The sequence below is a fragment of the Phacochoerus africanus genome, chromosome 11, assembly GCF_016906955.1.
Source record: "Phacochoerus africanus isolate WHEZ1 chromosome 11, ROS_Pafr_v1, whole genome shotgun sequence".
NCBI classification, from domain to species: Eukaryota; Metazoa; Chordata; class Mammalia; order Artiodactyla; family Suidae; genus Phacochoerus; species Phacochoerus africanus.
Genome location: NC_062554.1, coordinates 92,267,189 through 92,284,176, shown reverse-complemented (window position 1 = coordinate 92,284,176; position 16,988 = coordinate 92,267,189). Strand labels below are relative to the sequence as shown.

The window sequence follows — 16,988 nt, the reverse complement described above, 5'->3', positions numbered from 1 at the left end:
ATGCCCACTCCAGAGGATGCCTTGAGTCTGGCAAATCCAACCCCAAATTCAGTGCCCTCATGCCCTGCCAGGGTTCTGGGTACAAAAACATGCATAAGACATGGTGGCAGCTCAGAAGCAATCTGGTTTCATAACTGCTTCTGAGTGATACACTGACAGCTCCTAGGAAATCGGATGACATCACCTTCATTCTATTAAGATGAAGCACGTCTGAGGTCAACGCAAACCCAGGTACTTACTCTGTGAGCCGGGTGTTAAGCTCCCCAACATCATGCATATCAAACCAGCCTATCTCCTGCTGCATGATAGCATGAAAAAACTGTTTTCTGATTTTGTATATCTGTCTTCCGGCTGCCATGCACCAGAACGAAACCTGGATGTAAGCGGCAACAAGCACACCAGCACCAATGGCACTGTAATAATAGGCGTACCTGAAAAACAATAAGAACACTGCACAGGTTCCGCTTTCTCATCGATGCCCTCTTTTCCCCACCAGACCATTCATCCTGGCTTTTTCAGTTATCTGGCTATTGCGCCTTCCTCAACAGAATTGATGGTCAGTATCCACCTGTGGCTGCCCTGATATAGTGCGACACTGAAGAGTATGGTTTCAGGAGTTCCTGCTATGGTGCAGTGGGTTAAGAATCCGACTGGGGAGGCGCAGGTCACTACAGAGGCATGGGTTCAATCCCTGGCCCCAGGGCAGTGGCTCAATGGATCCCATGTTGCCACAGCTGTGGCTCTGGATCAGTCCCTGGCCCAGGAACTTCCAATATGCCGCAGATGCGGTCATTTAAAAAAAAAAAAAAGAATATGGTTTCTGTCTTAGGCAAATCCTAGCTCTTCATTTAAGTGTGTGTAACCTTGGGCAAGCTGCTTAACCTTTCTAAGCCTCAGTTTTCTAATTGGTAAATGGAGCTAAGAACGGTAACACAGTCATGTGTGAATATATTTCGGCCCACACACTTTGCATTGAGAGAATGCTGGTTATTGTGAAAGACTTGTGTGGTGAGTTACCTCCATATAAGCTGATGAACACTTGGGGTTGTTGTTCCTGCACATAAAGGAATGAAAAGAAGTGACAGAATTTGCCAGAAAGTGGGACCAAGAGATGGAAATTGAAAGTGAGAGGATGGAAGAAGATACCCCATTGCAAACAGAAATCAAAAGAAAGCTAGTGTAGCAATACTCATGGTAGACAAAATAGACCTTAAAATAAAGAATGTTATATAAGCAGCAAAGAAGGACATTACATAATGATCAATCCAAGAAGAAGATCTAGCAATTGTAAACATATATGCATCCAACATAGGATCACCTCAATATATAAGGCAACTGCTAACCTTCTTAAAAGCAGAAATCAACAATAACACAATAATAACGGGGGATTTTTAACATTCCACTTGTGGCAAATCATCCAGATAGAAAATCAACAAGGAAACACAGGTTTTAAACGATGCATCAGACCAGATGGACTTAATAGATATTTATAGAATATTCCATCCAAAAGCAGCAGAATATACATTCTTCTCAAGTGCACATGGAACATACTCTAGGAAAGATAGCATTCTGGGCCACAAATCAAGCCTTGGCAAATTTCATAAAACTGAAATAATATCAAGCATCTTTTCCAACCACAATGCCATAAGACTAGAAATCAACAACAAGAAGAGTTTTCATTGTGGCTCAGTGAAAACAAACCTGACCAGTATCCATGAATATGCAGGTTTGATCCCTGGCCCTGCTCAGTGAGTTAAGGATCCAGCATTGCCCTGAGCTGTGGTTTAAGGCACAAACACAGCTTGGATCCTGTGCTTCTGCGGCTATAGTGCAGGCCAGCAGCTGTAGCTCTAATTTCACCCCTAGCCTGGGAACTTCCATATGCCAAAGGTGTGGTCCTAAAAAAGCAAAAAAAAAAAACCTAAAAAAACATGCAGAGACTAAACAATATGCTACTAAACAATGAATGGATTGCTGAGGAAATCCAAGAGGAAATTAAAACATACCTAGAAGTAAATGACAACAAATACACAGCAATCCAAACCTACTGGAGGCAGCAAAAGCAGTTCTAAGAAGGAAGAAGGAAGTTTATACCAATAGAAGCCTACCTCAGGAAACAAGAGAAATCTCAAATAAACACTCTAACTTTACACCTACATCAACTAGAGAATGAAGGAACAAAACCCAGAGTTAGCAGAGGAAAGAAATCAAAGATTAGAGCAGAAATAAATGACATAGAAATGAAGAAAACCATAGAAAAGATCAATGAATCTAAAAGCTGGTTCTTTGAACGAAAAGATCAACAAAATTGATAAATCCTTAGCCAGACTCATTCAGGAAAAAAAAGCAGACTCAAATCAATAAAATTAGCAATGAAAAAGGAGAAGTTATGAAATACAAAGGATCACATGAGACTACTATGAACAACTATATGCCAATAAAATGGACAGCCTAGAACAAATGAACAAATTCTTAGAAAGAAACAATTTTCTAAGACTAAACCAGGAAGAAAGGAAAAGATAAATGAACCAATCAAAAGTATTGAAATTGAAACTGTGATTAAAAAACTTCCAACAGGAACTTCTGTTATGGCTCAGTGGGAACAACCTGACTAGTATCCATGAGGATACTGGCTCAATCCCCAGCCTTGCCCAGTGGGTTAAGGATCCGGCATTGCCATGAGCTATGGCGCAGGTCACAGATGAGGCTCTGATCCTGCATTGCTCTGGCTGTGATGTAGGCCAGAAGCTGCAGCTCAGATTTGACCCCTAGCCTGGGAACCTCCATATGCCACAGGTGGGGCCCTAAGAGGACCAAAAACAACAACAACAACAACCACCACAAACAAACAAACAAACTCTGCAAACAATAAATGCTGGAGAGGGTGTAGACAAAGGGGAACCCTCTTACACTCTAGGTGGGAATGTACATTGGTGCAACAACTATGGAAAACAGTATGGAGATTCCCGAAAAAAACTAAAAATAGAATTACCATTCGATCCAGTAATCCCACTCCTGGGCATCTATCCAGAGAAAACTATGACCCGAAAAGACACATGTACCCCAGTGTTCATTGCAGCACTATATACAATAGCCAAGACGTGGAAGCAACCTAAATGTCCATCAACAGAGGAGTCTGTAATGAAGATGTTGTACATACACACGAAGGAATATTACTCATCCATCAAAAGCGATGAAATAATGGCATTTACAGCAACATGGATGGACCTAGAAACTATCATGCTAAGTGAAGTTAGACTGTGAGACATAAACATCATATGCATTCATTTCTATGTGGAATCTAAAAAAAGGGTACAGTGACCTTATTTGCTGAATAGAAATAGACTCACAGACTTTGAAAAACTTGTGGTTACCAAAGGAGACAGGTCAGAAGGGGTGGGGGAGGGATGCACCAGGGATTTGGGATGGAAATGTTCTAAAATTAGGTTGAGACGGTGGTAATACAAATATAAATATAGTAAAATTCATTGAATTTAAAAAAAAAACTTTTCTGAGAGCCAACTTCAAGATAACTAAATCATTAATGACAGTTTCCCAAGGTGAGTTAAGGTTAGAAGGACCATATTTATCCTGGGATGTTTTATTTTATTGTTTTGAATTACATGATATATTTAAAAAAAAATAAATCTTGGGAATTCCTGTTATGGTACAGTGGAAACTAATCCGACTGCTTTCCATGAGGATATGGGTTTGATCTCTGGCCTCGCTCAGTGTGTTGGGAATTCAGTGTTGCTGTGAGCAATGTTGTAGGTCACAGACAAGGCTCAGATCCCCTGTTGCTGGTGGCTGTGGTGTAAGCCAGCAGCTACAGCTCAGATCCCACCCCTGGCCTAGGAACTTCCATATGCAACGGGTTTGGCCCTAAAAGGCAAAAAATAAAATTAAAAAATCTTGTTGACCGATCGCATCATATGGGAAGCAAACTAATAATTACAAAGCCATTGTAAATAACGTGATTCTTAATTTAACTGCATTTTATTTATTTATCTATTTTTTATTTTTAAAACTTTTTTTTTTCTTTCTGCATTTGGGGCCACAGGTGGAGCATATGGAAACTCCCATGATAGGGTTGAATTGGAGCTACAGCTGCAGCCCTATGCCACAGCCACAGCAATGCAGGATCGGAGCCACATCAGTGATCTACACCACAGCTCAAGACAATGCCAGGTCCTTAACCCACCGAGCAAGGCCATGGATCATAACTGAATCTTCATGGCTACTAGTGGGATTCATTTCTGCTGTGCCACAATGGGAACTCCCTTTAATTGCATTTTAAAAGGCCACCTTGAATTCTTCTAATTTCCCTGTAGATGATATTCTGTATTCACCAATGCATATATCAGCCTAATCTAGGCTTAAACTTAACTTTAGCACATTTTATGCAGAATAGGTTCTTTAAAAAAAATTCTACCAAAAAATAAAAAATCCTACATACTGTCCTCTTAGAAAATTGACAGTGAATTTGATTGATCTATTCAAAATTTTGAATCTTTACTATAATGCAATAATTTAAACACTGATGCAATTGGATTGAAACAGAAAAACTTACCAACTGTAAGAAAAATGTCTACTTACTTGGTCACTTTTTCCTCCAGTGTGCAGCCAAAATGTGTATGATCCTTAAGACCTAGATCAACCACAAACATACACCATTATATCTCTTTGTTCTCCATTAAAAACAAGCACATGAAAATGAACCAAACTTGTGTCACTTAACAATTTACACAAAAATAGGTCAAACTGACTTGATTTTAATTATGTATAAGCATCATGGCATGCATTTAAATCCTTCATTGTTGGCCATGTGCAACCACACACACACTAAATTCAATGAAGCTTATATACAAGAAGAAACCTACATGGACTAAGAAGTCTGTCAACAGAAATACTGATGTCCTTGATTTTATGAAATATTACCCTGAGATGAAATAGAGAAAAATCTTTTCCCGGGCCTTTGTCCTGATTATCATCAGTGCAGACTTGACACTAGAGCACTTAGTATTTCCAAATTAACACTGCATTTCTCCAGTTTTTATTTTTATCTTAAAAATATGAAATAGAGGACTTCCAGTTGTGGCTGAGCAGTAATGAACCCAACTAGTATCCATAAGCACACAGGTTTGATCCCTGGCATTGCTCAGTGGGTTAAGGATCCAGCATTGCTGTTAGCTGTGGTTTAGGTCACAGACACAATTCAGATCCCACAATGTTGTGGCTGTGGTATAGGCCAGCAGCTGCAGCTATGATTCGACCCCTAACCCCAACCTGGGAACTTCCATGTGCCACAGGTGTGGCCCTAAAAAGAAAAAAAAATACACACACACACACGTATATGTGTGTGTGTGTGTATATATATATATATATATATATATATATATATATATATAATAGAATAATGGAATAAATACCAGTGAGCTCATCAAGCAATATTAGCAAATGCAAACATTTTGGGACAAAGTACATTAAATTTTAACACACCCTCTAAACAGACACACACGCACACAAAATAGCCACTGTTCGATATTTTGGTGTGAATTATTTCAGATTTTCACTTCTGTATGCATGCATACACATACACAGTTATTTTAAAAGATAGAATCGTAGCCCACATCCAATTTTCCATATCAGTATTCGTGTGTATATGTGTCTCTCCAATTTTTCAAAGTTGCATTTCTTTCACTTGCTTCCAACCGAAAGTTTCAATGCTGCATTGAACATACCTGTATGCATATATTACATACAAATATATAGTGAGTATTTTTCAGGATAAATTATCATAATCAAGATGGCTACATAACATGGAGGCGCATTTTAAATCTTTCAGTCATTTCAAGAGTTACGGTATTAGTAGTTCAGATAAGTGTGATTTTGACAGGTTTTCTGTCAAAGGGAACACTATGGACAAAATCTCACTTCATGTTTGAAGAATGAGTAAGCCAGTTTTGCAGGGGTGTGGGGTGTGCCGTGCAGATGGACGGAGGGTGTGTGTGGCTGGAAAGATGATCCAGGTTCTACAGATATGGTGTGTAAAAACTAGCAGGCATTCAGTGGTTTTGAGCAGAAAGGGATAAAATTAGAAGTTTGGCCTAAGGTAACTAAGCAGCAAGCAATATATAAGATGAACAGGAACAGGGGCAGACAGAGTGATGGAGCTAGTGAAACTATGTAAGGAAAGGGTTATTCATAATGAGAATAGGAAAGAAGGAAAGTGCCCATAAAATTTAGAGAGTGAGGATCAGTGGCTCAGTGGTAACAACCCAACTAATATCCATGAGGACATGGGTTCAATCCCTTGCCTTGCTCAGTAGGTTAGATCCACTGTTGCTGTAAGCTGTGGCTTAGGCCAGCAGCTGCAGCGGATTTAACCCCTAGCCTTGGAACCTCCATATGCCATAGGTATGGCCCTAAAGAGCAAAAATAAAAATAAATTAGAGAGTGTAAAGTTAGAGGCCCTAGCAACTGATGAATATAAATAGAGAGAGTAACAATAAAAACAATCAGACCTCCAGTTTAAGCATGAGGAGAATGGTGATGTCATGGTGGAAAATAAGAGGTCAGCAAAAAGAGGAGATCTGGTCGGATGTGAGAAGGTTATTAGCTCAGTTCTGAAGATCTTTATGCCTGGGACATTCAACTGAAGATGTTCAATAAGTATGGCAGCCATCCGGTTCTGCAGAGAGTTAGGTCTAAAGACATACGTGTCATACGTCTTAGGGGGCATGAAAAAACCATCTCTTCTCACTTGAGCAGATAGGTAGCAGATAAGGAGGAAAGCACAACCAAGCAGAGAACCCAGAGAAGAGTAGGTTTAGGAGTAACAGAGAGAGGAGGAAGTCAGAAAGAGATGCAGAGATGCTGCAAAATGTGAAGCAGAGAAAGCTTCCACCTTATGTCAAGTGGAGTAGTAAGTGTCCACATTAATTTTCATTGGTTATGAGACTTCTTCTGCTCCATACTTTCAAAGATAGAACAGGATATTAAATTACTGGGTGAGGATTTTTCTCCAAATCAGTCTTGGAAGATTTTCTATCTTCTCTCTCTAGCCAGGAGATGCTTCTAAATGGTATCGTCACTAGTATGCATCAAGATCAAACAAAGACAAATTTTCAAGGAGTTCTCCTGGGGAACAGCAAGTTAAGGATCCAGTGTTGTCACTGCAGTTGTTCGGGTCACTACTGTGACAGGGGTTGGATCCGTGGCCCAGAAACTTCCACATACAACCAATTCAACCAAAAAAAAAAAAAAAGACAAATTTTCAAGTCCAAATATCTGTTTTCTACTTATACCTACTACTAGTTTTCTCAACTCCAGGGATAAAGGATAAGAGGATTTAAACAAATACTCTTTGGCATCACTGCTCCTAGGTACAATAATTTTTAAAATTTTATTTTATTTTGTCTTTTTGCTATTTCTTGGGCCGCTCCCGCGGCACATGGAGTTTCCCAGGCTAGGGGTCTAATCGGAGCTGTAGCTACCAGCCTATGCCAGAGCCACAGCAACTCGGGATCCGAGCTGCGTCTGCAAACTACACCACAGCTCACGGCAACGCCGGATCGTTAACCCACTGAGCAAGGGCAGGGACCGAACCCGCAACCTCATGGTTCCTAGTCGGATTCGCTAACCACTGCGCCACGACAGGAACTCCTAAAATTTTATTGAAGTATAGTTGATATGCAAAGTTGTATTAGTTTCAGGTGTACAGCAAACTTATTGTTACATATGTATGTGTGAATATAGACATATTCTTTTACAAAACTCATTTTCATTATAGATTATTATTATTATTTTGCATATGGAAGTTTCCAGGCTAGTGGTAGAATTCGCGCTACAGCTGCAGGCCTACACCACAGTAACTCCAGATCTGAGCCTTTTCTGTGACCTACACTACAGCACATGGCAATGCCAGATCCTTAACCTGATGATCAAGGCCAGGCATTGGATCGAGCCTCATGGATCCTAGTCAGTTTTCGTTACTAATGAGCCACGACTGGAACTACCTTCATTATAGATTATTAGAAGATATTGAGTATTGTTCCCTGGGCTATACAGTATATTGGTCCTTACTGATATTTGTTTATATATAGTAGTGTCTATATTTTAATCCCAAACTCCTAATTAATCCCTCCCTCTAACTTTACAATAATTTGTATACAGTTCAAAAAGTAAAAAAATATTTTCAAGGTCAAAATTGACTCCTTTATTTGTACAACTATTCTCTCTCCTTCCCTCTCTCATTGTATACAATTTTGTTATCAGAAACCACCTCTTAGAGTTCCCATCATGGCTCAATTGAAACAAAACTGACTAGTAACCATGAGGGCAAGGGTTCGATCCCTGGCCTCACTCAGTGGGTTGGGGATCCCATGCTGCCATGAGCTGTGCTGTGGGTCAAAGGTACAGCTCAGATCTGGCATTGCTGTGGCTGTGGTGTAGGCCAGCTGCTGTAGCTCCAATTCAACCCCTAGCCTCGGAACCACCATCTGCCATGGGTGCAGCCCTAGAAAGACCAAAATGAGAAAAAAAAAAGAAAGAAAAAAGAAAAGAAACCACCTCTTGCACCAAGTACTTTTTATTTGTCCCTCAGTGGTATTAGAGTGGTCTTTTTACTCCAATCCAGTCTTTATATTGCTCCCAGATTTTATCTTTGGCAGCAAAAATATAATTCTACTGCTTCTCCTAAGAACCTACAATGGCAGTCCACTCCACAAAGGTTAGGTCCAAGATCCATAACATGTCCTATTCGTCCCTTTGCAATCTCCCCACACTAAGTCACCCCATGACTCTCCGAATGTTTTCTTTACCCCCACACCCTTCTCCCCATCTCAGCAGTAAAGGGCACTGTGCAGTCGCTTTCTGGAGGGAGAGAAGACAGTGCCCAAGTCTCTGATTGACCGTCATGCTCCTGAAGCCTCTAACCGTGGGGTTTGGAGGGGACACTGAGCACAATAAGATAGTTTGCTTAAGTTTCATGAGCCTAAGCTCCACCCTTTGAGCCATGAAACTACTTTCCACATACTGAGAAGAGATGCAGTAGAGAAGTGATGAGAGCTTTCTTCCTCCAAGCCCTGATTCATTCTCCTCGCTCTCAAAGCTGCCTTTTACGACAGTTTTTCTCCTGGAAAAGACTCTTCCTTTGTGAACGAGCTCACTAGGACCTCCACTCAAGCGGCTTAGCGATAGCAGAGTAACCCACACAACTCCAGAGAAAATTATGCACAATTCAATGTGAGAATAGACTGTGATGGTTTATACCCATCTCCTCCTCCAGGGTTTGATCCTTGCCTGGGAATTTCTACATGCTGTGGATGCAGCCAAAACAAAAACATAAACAAAACAAGCTGCTATTTCTCTAATCCTAAAGCACACACACACACACACACACACACACACACACACACACACACGCACACGCACACACACACACACACACATACACACACAAACACTCCTGTCCTCATGTCTCCATTTTCACGTTTCCAAAAAGCCCAACCTATGACAATGTCCAAAATTAAATTTGTGGTATTTACCACCAAACCTAGTCTCCTTCCACCTTCCTCAACTCAATTGATAGCAACTACATCCAATTTATCCAGCTTCTAGGACTAAAAACGTGTAAATCATGTTGGAGAACTCTCTCTTACAGCCGAGAATCTCTTAATTGATTCCCATTTATCATTCAAAGTCCAAATCAATCCAGTTCTTATATCTTTTCCTGAACTCTCTGGGCTATTTCTGACTTCATAGAGCTCTCTCTTTTTCTACATCTCTCACCAGAATTTCCACTGTATATTCTTTTTTTTTTTTTTTTTTGTCTTTTTAGGGCCACACCTGTGGCATATGGAGGTTCCCAGGCTAGGGGTCTAATTGGAGCTGTAGCCACCGGCCTACACCAGAGCCATTGCAACGCCAGATCTGAGCCACGTCTGCAACCTACACCACAGCTCACGGCAATGCCAGATCCTTAAGGTTGAGCGAGGCCACAACCTCATGGTTACTAGTCGCTGCGCCACAATGGGAACTCCCCACTGTATAATCTAATGTTTGTGTGTATTATCTTCTCAAATTCATCACAAATATGAACTATAGCTCAGACCCCTCCACCTCCTACAGCACTGAATACACTAGTGCATATTTAGTAAGAGCTCCACAAACTTCACTCATAGTGACTGATATTTCTTCACACTTCCAATAAAACCAGTACCAGGAACAATACTCACTTCCACTAGTTACATTGGGAATTTTTATGTGTGCCAAATTTCCTACACTTGCGAAGCTATCTATCATTTCTCCAAAAACCAGCATCATGAGGGGCAGTCCAGCTCCGTGCACGATGGCAGCCGTAGTCCCCAGCAACATATACAACACATCAAGCCAGTTCGAATAGCGAAACTAAAAAAGAGAAAATACAGAGAATAAGAACAATTAGCACAGTTTCGAGATGGTTTGCTCTACTTTCCAAATATATCCAAAATGTAAACAGTGCTAAGACTACTACTGCGACCACCCTGGTCAGAGCCAAACTATTGCAATAACCCAATTAGAGTTAGGAATTCCTGTTGTGGCTCAGTGGGTTAAGAACCCATCTAGTATCCATGAGGATGTGGGTTCCACCCCTGGCCTCACTCAGTGGGTTAAGGATCCAACACTGCTGCAAGCTGTGGCATAGGGGAGGAAGTAATGGAGATGAAGTAATGGAGAAAGCATACTGACTGTCCTTGTGATGATCGTGGGGCAAATGGAAGAATAACATACTTCCTAGAGGGGATGCAATGTCAAGGAAGAACTAGTTAATGTAACTAGTTAACTACACATGTTGGTAGGTAAATCAGTCAAAGACCGTTGGTGAAAATACAGGAAAGATCTAAAGAATAAGAGAAACACCAGTGGGTACAATAACTATTAGGAGAAGCATCACATTCCCATGATGCCCCAACACCCCTCATAGTTGTAAGGGGGCAGAGACCCCTCTACCACAGAGGGAGGACCCAATCTATCCTCACCCTCACCAAGTGATCAAACTTAGTGCCAAAAAAAGTACAACACCTTAACATGTGATGGTTCCTGATGTGATGGTTCATGAAGTACACAGCATCCCCCATGTACATTCCTTACCAAAAATATTTTAACATGAATGTTGTAAAACCTTTAGACTCAACTTCCAGGCTTTAAGAAATGCAGTGGGCATGGGAGTTCCCATTGTGGCTCAGCGGGTTACGAACCTGACCAGTATCCATGAGGATGTGGGTTTAATACCTGGCCTCTTTCAGTGGGTAAAGGACCTGGCATTGCCATGACCTATGATATAGGTCATAGACACAGGCTCAGATCCCATGTTGCTATAGCCGTGGTATGGGCTGGGAGCTGCAGCTCTGACTGACCCTGAGCTTGGGAACTTCCATATGCCACAGTTATGGCCCTGAAAAGAAAAAAAAAAAAATTCCCCAAAGCAAACAAAAAAACCACATTGCTACCTATTTTCTCTTCAGAGAATACAAAAATAAAAATACAAAACAAAAACCAGAAAACGAGATAAAGAATTAATCATATTAAAGTTTTCATATTCCAGCATAGAAGAACAATGACATGTACCAAGTCATAGTAATAAATAATTCATTGCTAACTTCTATTATATGAGTGCCTGGGACTTTGACCTCAAACCTGCCAGGATTAGAGCCACTGATGACAGGGTACCCTGTGTTTCCCTGAACAGACCTCCATGTGGCTGACGTCCTCTATCCACATGGCTGAGACCATCGCTGGCAGAAGTGCCTGCCCAGGTAACAGATCACCTTACTCATTCAGAGAATACTGAAATCTAGGCCAAGAAGGGTGGCTGTGGGGCCCCAATGCACATGGCAAGTTATGATGGGCATTCCCCTGAAAACAAGCTAAAGTAAACAAATTCATTTTACCTCACCATTAACATACTCCCCAAGAATATGTGGTACCAGGTGAAGTACCACTTTTCTAGATCAGGAGAAGCCAAATTTCCAAAGCACTGTGAAGAGGGAATACATTCAAACTCACCATGGCCAAAACACTGACAGCTGGTTTCTTTTCTTTCTTATCATTTTTACTGAAAAACAGCAAGAGAATTACACAAAACTTTAAAAACTATATAAATCTTAAATTGTTCAATTAACAGAGTTCATAGTTAATAACAAATAAGACAAAGAAACATGCCTACGAGGTATTATTCATTTGGAAAAGCAGGCTAGGAGTTCCTTGGTGGCTCAGTTCCTTAAGGATCCAGCGTTATAATTGCTGTGGTGCCGGTTCGATCCCTGGCCCAGGAACTTCTGCATGCTCTGGGAGTAGCCAAAAAAATAATAAAACGAAGTAAAAATAAAATTAAAAACAGGTTAATACTACCCATTTATGAAGTTTAAGTATGTTTACATGTTTCTTAGAAATCTATATATGTGGTTATCAGTGTGTCCTGAGTTTTCTATTAAAATATCTTCTTCCTTGTGCCTTTGGTATTTCCTAATTCTCTATGATGAGTACACACAGAGACACAACTTTTGCCATTAGAAAAATATTACTAAATAAAGAGAGCTTCCGGTTTTATTCCAATTAGAAAATCATTCATGTCTCTGGAATTAACCCCCTTAATTATCATCTGAGTAATTCTAACAGTATATATTCTACCTACTACCTACATATTGTCCTCAATCATACCCTTTACTAATGGAGGGTAGTGGCGATCACATGCAGGGCATAAATTACCCTAAAAAAGAAAGGTAATTACTTCACTTCCAATAAGCAAATCTAATTGTGAAAAGATGTCTGGAGCCCTAAAGGGACCACTACAGCAATAAATGCCACCTAGCAAAACTACAGTGAGAAAAAATGGTTTGTCAACAGCAAAAAAGCTGTCCTCAGGCATTGGAAGGTCAACTATTTTGAGCCAAAATTGAAATTAACCTAACTCTGTAACTAGTTTTCCACCCTGTGTAACTGCCACCCAGCATATGAAAGCAAACCAACCATGATCAGCCTCTGCATCTATAGTTTCATATATATATATATATATATATATATATATATATACACACACACACACACACTATTTCAGAGAAGAATCATATGATTTTCACACATTTTCCACTTTCAAAAGTAAATTCACTGTTGTCATTGTTCTTTATGCTCCATGAGGTAAAAGAGTTGAAGCAACTTCTAAAGAAAAAAATCCAGACTTTATCCCCTATTTGGCTTTGGAGTGATGTTAGAAGGACATAACACACAAAATACACAAACGTAACTCTTCAGATTTGGTCCCACCCTATTCCCAGTAAAGGTATGATTTCAATATCCCTGGAATCAGGAGGAGAGGGGAAAAAACAGCCATACAAAATTGAGGGTTTTAGCTCTAAGCATTTTATTTATATTTACATTTTCTAAAATTCTAGTTACCGAGAATTTATGCTGTTTCAGACACTAAGTAAACACTTCCCATGCAGGACCTCATTTAACCTTATCTTAATCTCTGTGAGGCAGGCACATTGTTGACCTTTCTTGAGAGAGGAGAGAACCACAAGTGAGAAGAGTTCACTAACCTGTCCCAGCACACACAGCCAGCCAAAGCCAAGATAAAAGCTGAGAAATCTAAGCCCAAAACACCAGGCTACCATATGCAAGCTCCTACTTCTGAGACACTGCATTTCACAGAAACACACTTCCACAATGACTCTCACCCCCAACAGCTGACAAAAGGCAAGGTGCTTATCAAATCACATTTTAATAAAGGATCTTTACCAATACAAATATGCCAAATGGTACTATGATCCGAACATTACACCTGTTAACCCAGCCAGATGATTCTTTCTAATTCCAAATTAGAATGTAGACCTTTTATATTTTATTCTTTTTAAAAAAATTTATTTTTGCTTTTTAGGGCAGCACCCACATCATATGGATGTTCCCAGGCTAAGGGTTGAATCTGAGCTGCAGCTGCCAGCCTACACCACAGCCACTGCAACGGCAGAGCAGAGCTGTGTTTGTGACCTACACCACAGCTCTGGACAACACTGGATCCTTAACACACTGAGCAAGGCCAGGGATCGAATCTACATCCTCCTGGATAATATTCAGGTTTGTTAACCCTGAGCTACAACAGGAACTCCCACAAATGTTATTTCTTTTCCTATGAGTTTGTTTTTATACTATAGGAGTTCCTATTGCGGCTCATGGGTAATGAACCTGAGCAGTATCCATGAGGATGTGGGTACAAGGGATCCAGCATTGCCATGAGCTGCGGCGTAGATCACAGATGGGGCTCAAATCTGATGTTGCTGTGGCGTGGTGTAGGCCAGCAGGCGAAGCCCCCATTTCACCCTTAGCCTGGGAACTTCCATGAACTGTGGGTTAGGCCCTAAAAAGCAAAGAAATAACATCTGTGGTTACTAGAGGTGGGAGGAGGCAATGGGAAAAAAGTACAAATTTCCAGTTATCAGATAAAGAGGTGCTAGAGATGTAAATTTCAAGGTGACTGACAGTTACCACTGCTGTATGTACATAGGAAAATTATCAAGTGAATAGATCCAAGAGTTCCCATCACAAGAAAAAAGTTTCCTTTTGCTTTTTCTCTTACATATATATATGATATATATATGATGATGGATATTGGCTAAACTTGTAATATTTCACAATATTTATAAGTCAAACCATTATGCTGTACACTTTACACTTAAACAGTGTTATATGTCAGTTGTATTTCAACAAAACTGGAAAAATATATAGTTTTATTAAGAACAGATGAAAATCAGTAATGGTGAGCACAGTTTAACAAGAGCTACTTAACTAAAAAAAAAAAAAAAAATTCCAGTTTGGAAAAAAAACTCCATAGGCCACGATAAAAATCAACAATTAAACAAAGGTATGTGCAGGCTGAAATTTTTGTTCTTGTTTTTTGTTTTTGTTTTTGTTTTTTTAATATGGACTATTATTTGGGAGTTCCCGTTGTGGCTCAGCAGTAATACACCCAACCAGTATCTATGAGGATGTGAGTTCAATCCCTGGCCTTGCTCAGTGGGTTATGGGATCCAATGTTGCCATGAGCTGTGGTGTAGATCGAAGATGAGGCGCATTGCTGTGGCTGTGGTGTAGGCCAGCAGCTGCAGCTCTGAATTGAATTACGGATTCATGAATTGTACTTTATTCAGTATTTCACAACCAAGCACAGTCATTTTTCTTTCCAATGTCCAAATTTGGTCATTGGAAGCCTCTTCAAGCCAGTTTCTGTGTCCATTTTGATAATTCCACTGAACCCCACTTCCTGTTTTCAGGTACCACAAGATACTCCAGGCTCAATTACTATTAGCCCTTTTTCTGTGTGGTGCAGATTCCTTTTTGTAAGGTTTTGTGAGAAACCAGTATCTGACACTAAGTGTGCTCACTGCTACTCTCCCTTTTAATGGAGAGAAATGGAACTATTTTTCAAAAATCATGAAATTACACTGAAGTTTCTAATTCAAATTCAACATTGTTTTTTAAAAACTTAATGTTCACACTTGTATTTCTTTTCTCTTACACTGAAAAGCTTGGTTTCTAATAGTGTTAATACATTCACTAATTTATTTTATTTTATAATTTGCTAAGAGCTTATTGAGCAAAGTTTGAAATTTTCTATACAGACACTGCACTGCAATCAGAATATAATTATTTTCCCTAAGGGGATAATTTCAATCAAGATCATTTCAAATCATTCTAGCAATTTCTTTGGTACTAGACTCTCTAAATAATTTCTTCTCCAGGGGTCAGATAGTCATTGCCTTTAAAAAAAAAAAAGAAAAGAAAAGAATGCCTAGGGAGTTCCCCTCCTGGCACAGCAGTAATGAATCTGACTAGTAACCATGAGGTTGCAGGTTCAATCCCTGTTCTCTCTCAGTGGGTTAAGGATTTGGCTTTGTGGGGAGCTGTGGTGTAGGTTACAGACTCGGCTTGGATCCTGCATTGCTCTGGCTGTGGCATAGGCCAATTCCACCCCTAGCATGGGAACCTCCATATGCCTCTGGTACCGCCCTAAAAAGAAAAAAAAAAAAAGCCTAAATGTAGCTGTGGCCTTCTGTCCCATCTGCTATGACACAAACACAAAATTGTTTATGTGACTGTTTTACCCAGAAGCAACAGATTGGACAGCAAAGCACAAGCACAGCACAAAGTTCAGGCTCGTGGCCAACTGACATCACTTATAAAGAAGAAGGTTTTAAAACATGAAGAAGAAGGAGTTTCCAAATGGTTAACCAATATGACTAGCATCCATGAGGACGCAGGTTCTATCCCTGAACTTGCTCAGTGGGTTAAGGATCCTTCGTTGCTGTGGCTGTGACAGAGGCTGGTAGCTGTAGCATCAGCTCCAATTGGACCCCTGGCCTGGGAACCTCCCTATCCCGAAAGTGCGGCCCTAGAAAAGAGAAACACACACACTCACAGAGAGAGAGAGAGAGAGAGAAGAATGTGACCATCACTGGGGGCCAGAAAGCTGAGGAAGAAGCTCACCACGAAACGCAGCCGGCAAACTTCTGAAGCCTCTAGAATTTAAGATTAAAATCACCGTCTTCATCATCACCATCATCATCATCACCAACCCTTCATTTATTTCAGAGCTGGAGGCTAGAAACAGATCTCCCAAATCTCTCAAGCTATATAAAATCTGAAAGTGAAACAAACTGGCTACCTTTTTTGGTCCCTTTTTAAGAAGTTCTTCTTCCCCGTTCCTTTGTTTCGGCCTTCTTCAAGATCCATCGCGACCTGAGGAAAAACCACAGCGGAGTAGCCAAATGCAAGAACCCTGGAAGGCAGAGGTGAGACAGAGCCTGACTTCCGCGGGGAGCGGTAAGGCAGAGCGCTCGCCCTGATGCTCTAGCCGCCAGAAGCCGCGGTGGCTACCTCAGGGACCTGCCTCGGTGCCTGGCATCCAGCCGCCGCAGGTGAGCAGAGGGGCAGGGCGCCAGCGCGTCCTGGAC

At 40.6% G+C, this 16,988-nt stretch overlaps 1 protein-coding gene across 2 annotated transcripts in view; it reads right to left on the bottom strand.

The window, feature by feature from the left end:
* Positions 1-16,767, bottom strand: part of LOC125111358 (ATP-dependent translocase ABCB1-like) — an 85,604-nt gene extending 68,837 nt beyond the window's left edge. The window contains exons 1-6 of one of the 2 annotated variants that reach the window (XM_047753296.1): positions 16,697-16,767; positions 15,554-15,562; positions 12,049-12,097; positions 10,239-10,410; positions 4,597-4,648; positions 240-431 (exon numbers count right to left, since the gene is read on the bottom strand). In XM_047753296.1, the coding sequence (XP_047609252.1) occupies positions 240-431; positions 4,597-4,648; positions 10,239-10,410; positions 12,049-12,097; positions 15,554-15,562; positions 16,697-16,767 (545 nt within the window). The remainder of the gene's footprint in view (positions 1-239; positions 432-4,596; positions 4,649-10,238; positions 10,411-12,048; positions 12,098-15,553; positions 15,563-16,696) is intronic. The other variant, XM_047753295.1, reaches the window with a different exon arrangement.
* Positions 16,768-16,988: the final 221 nt, after the last annotated feature.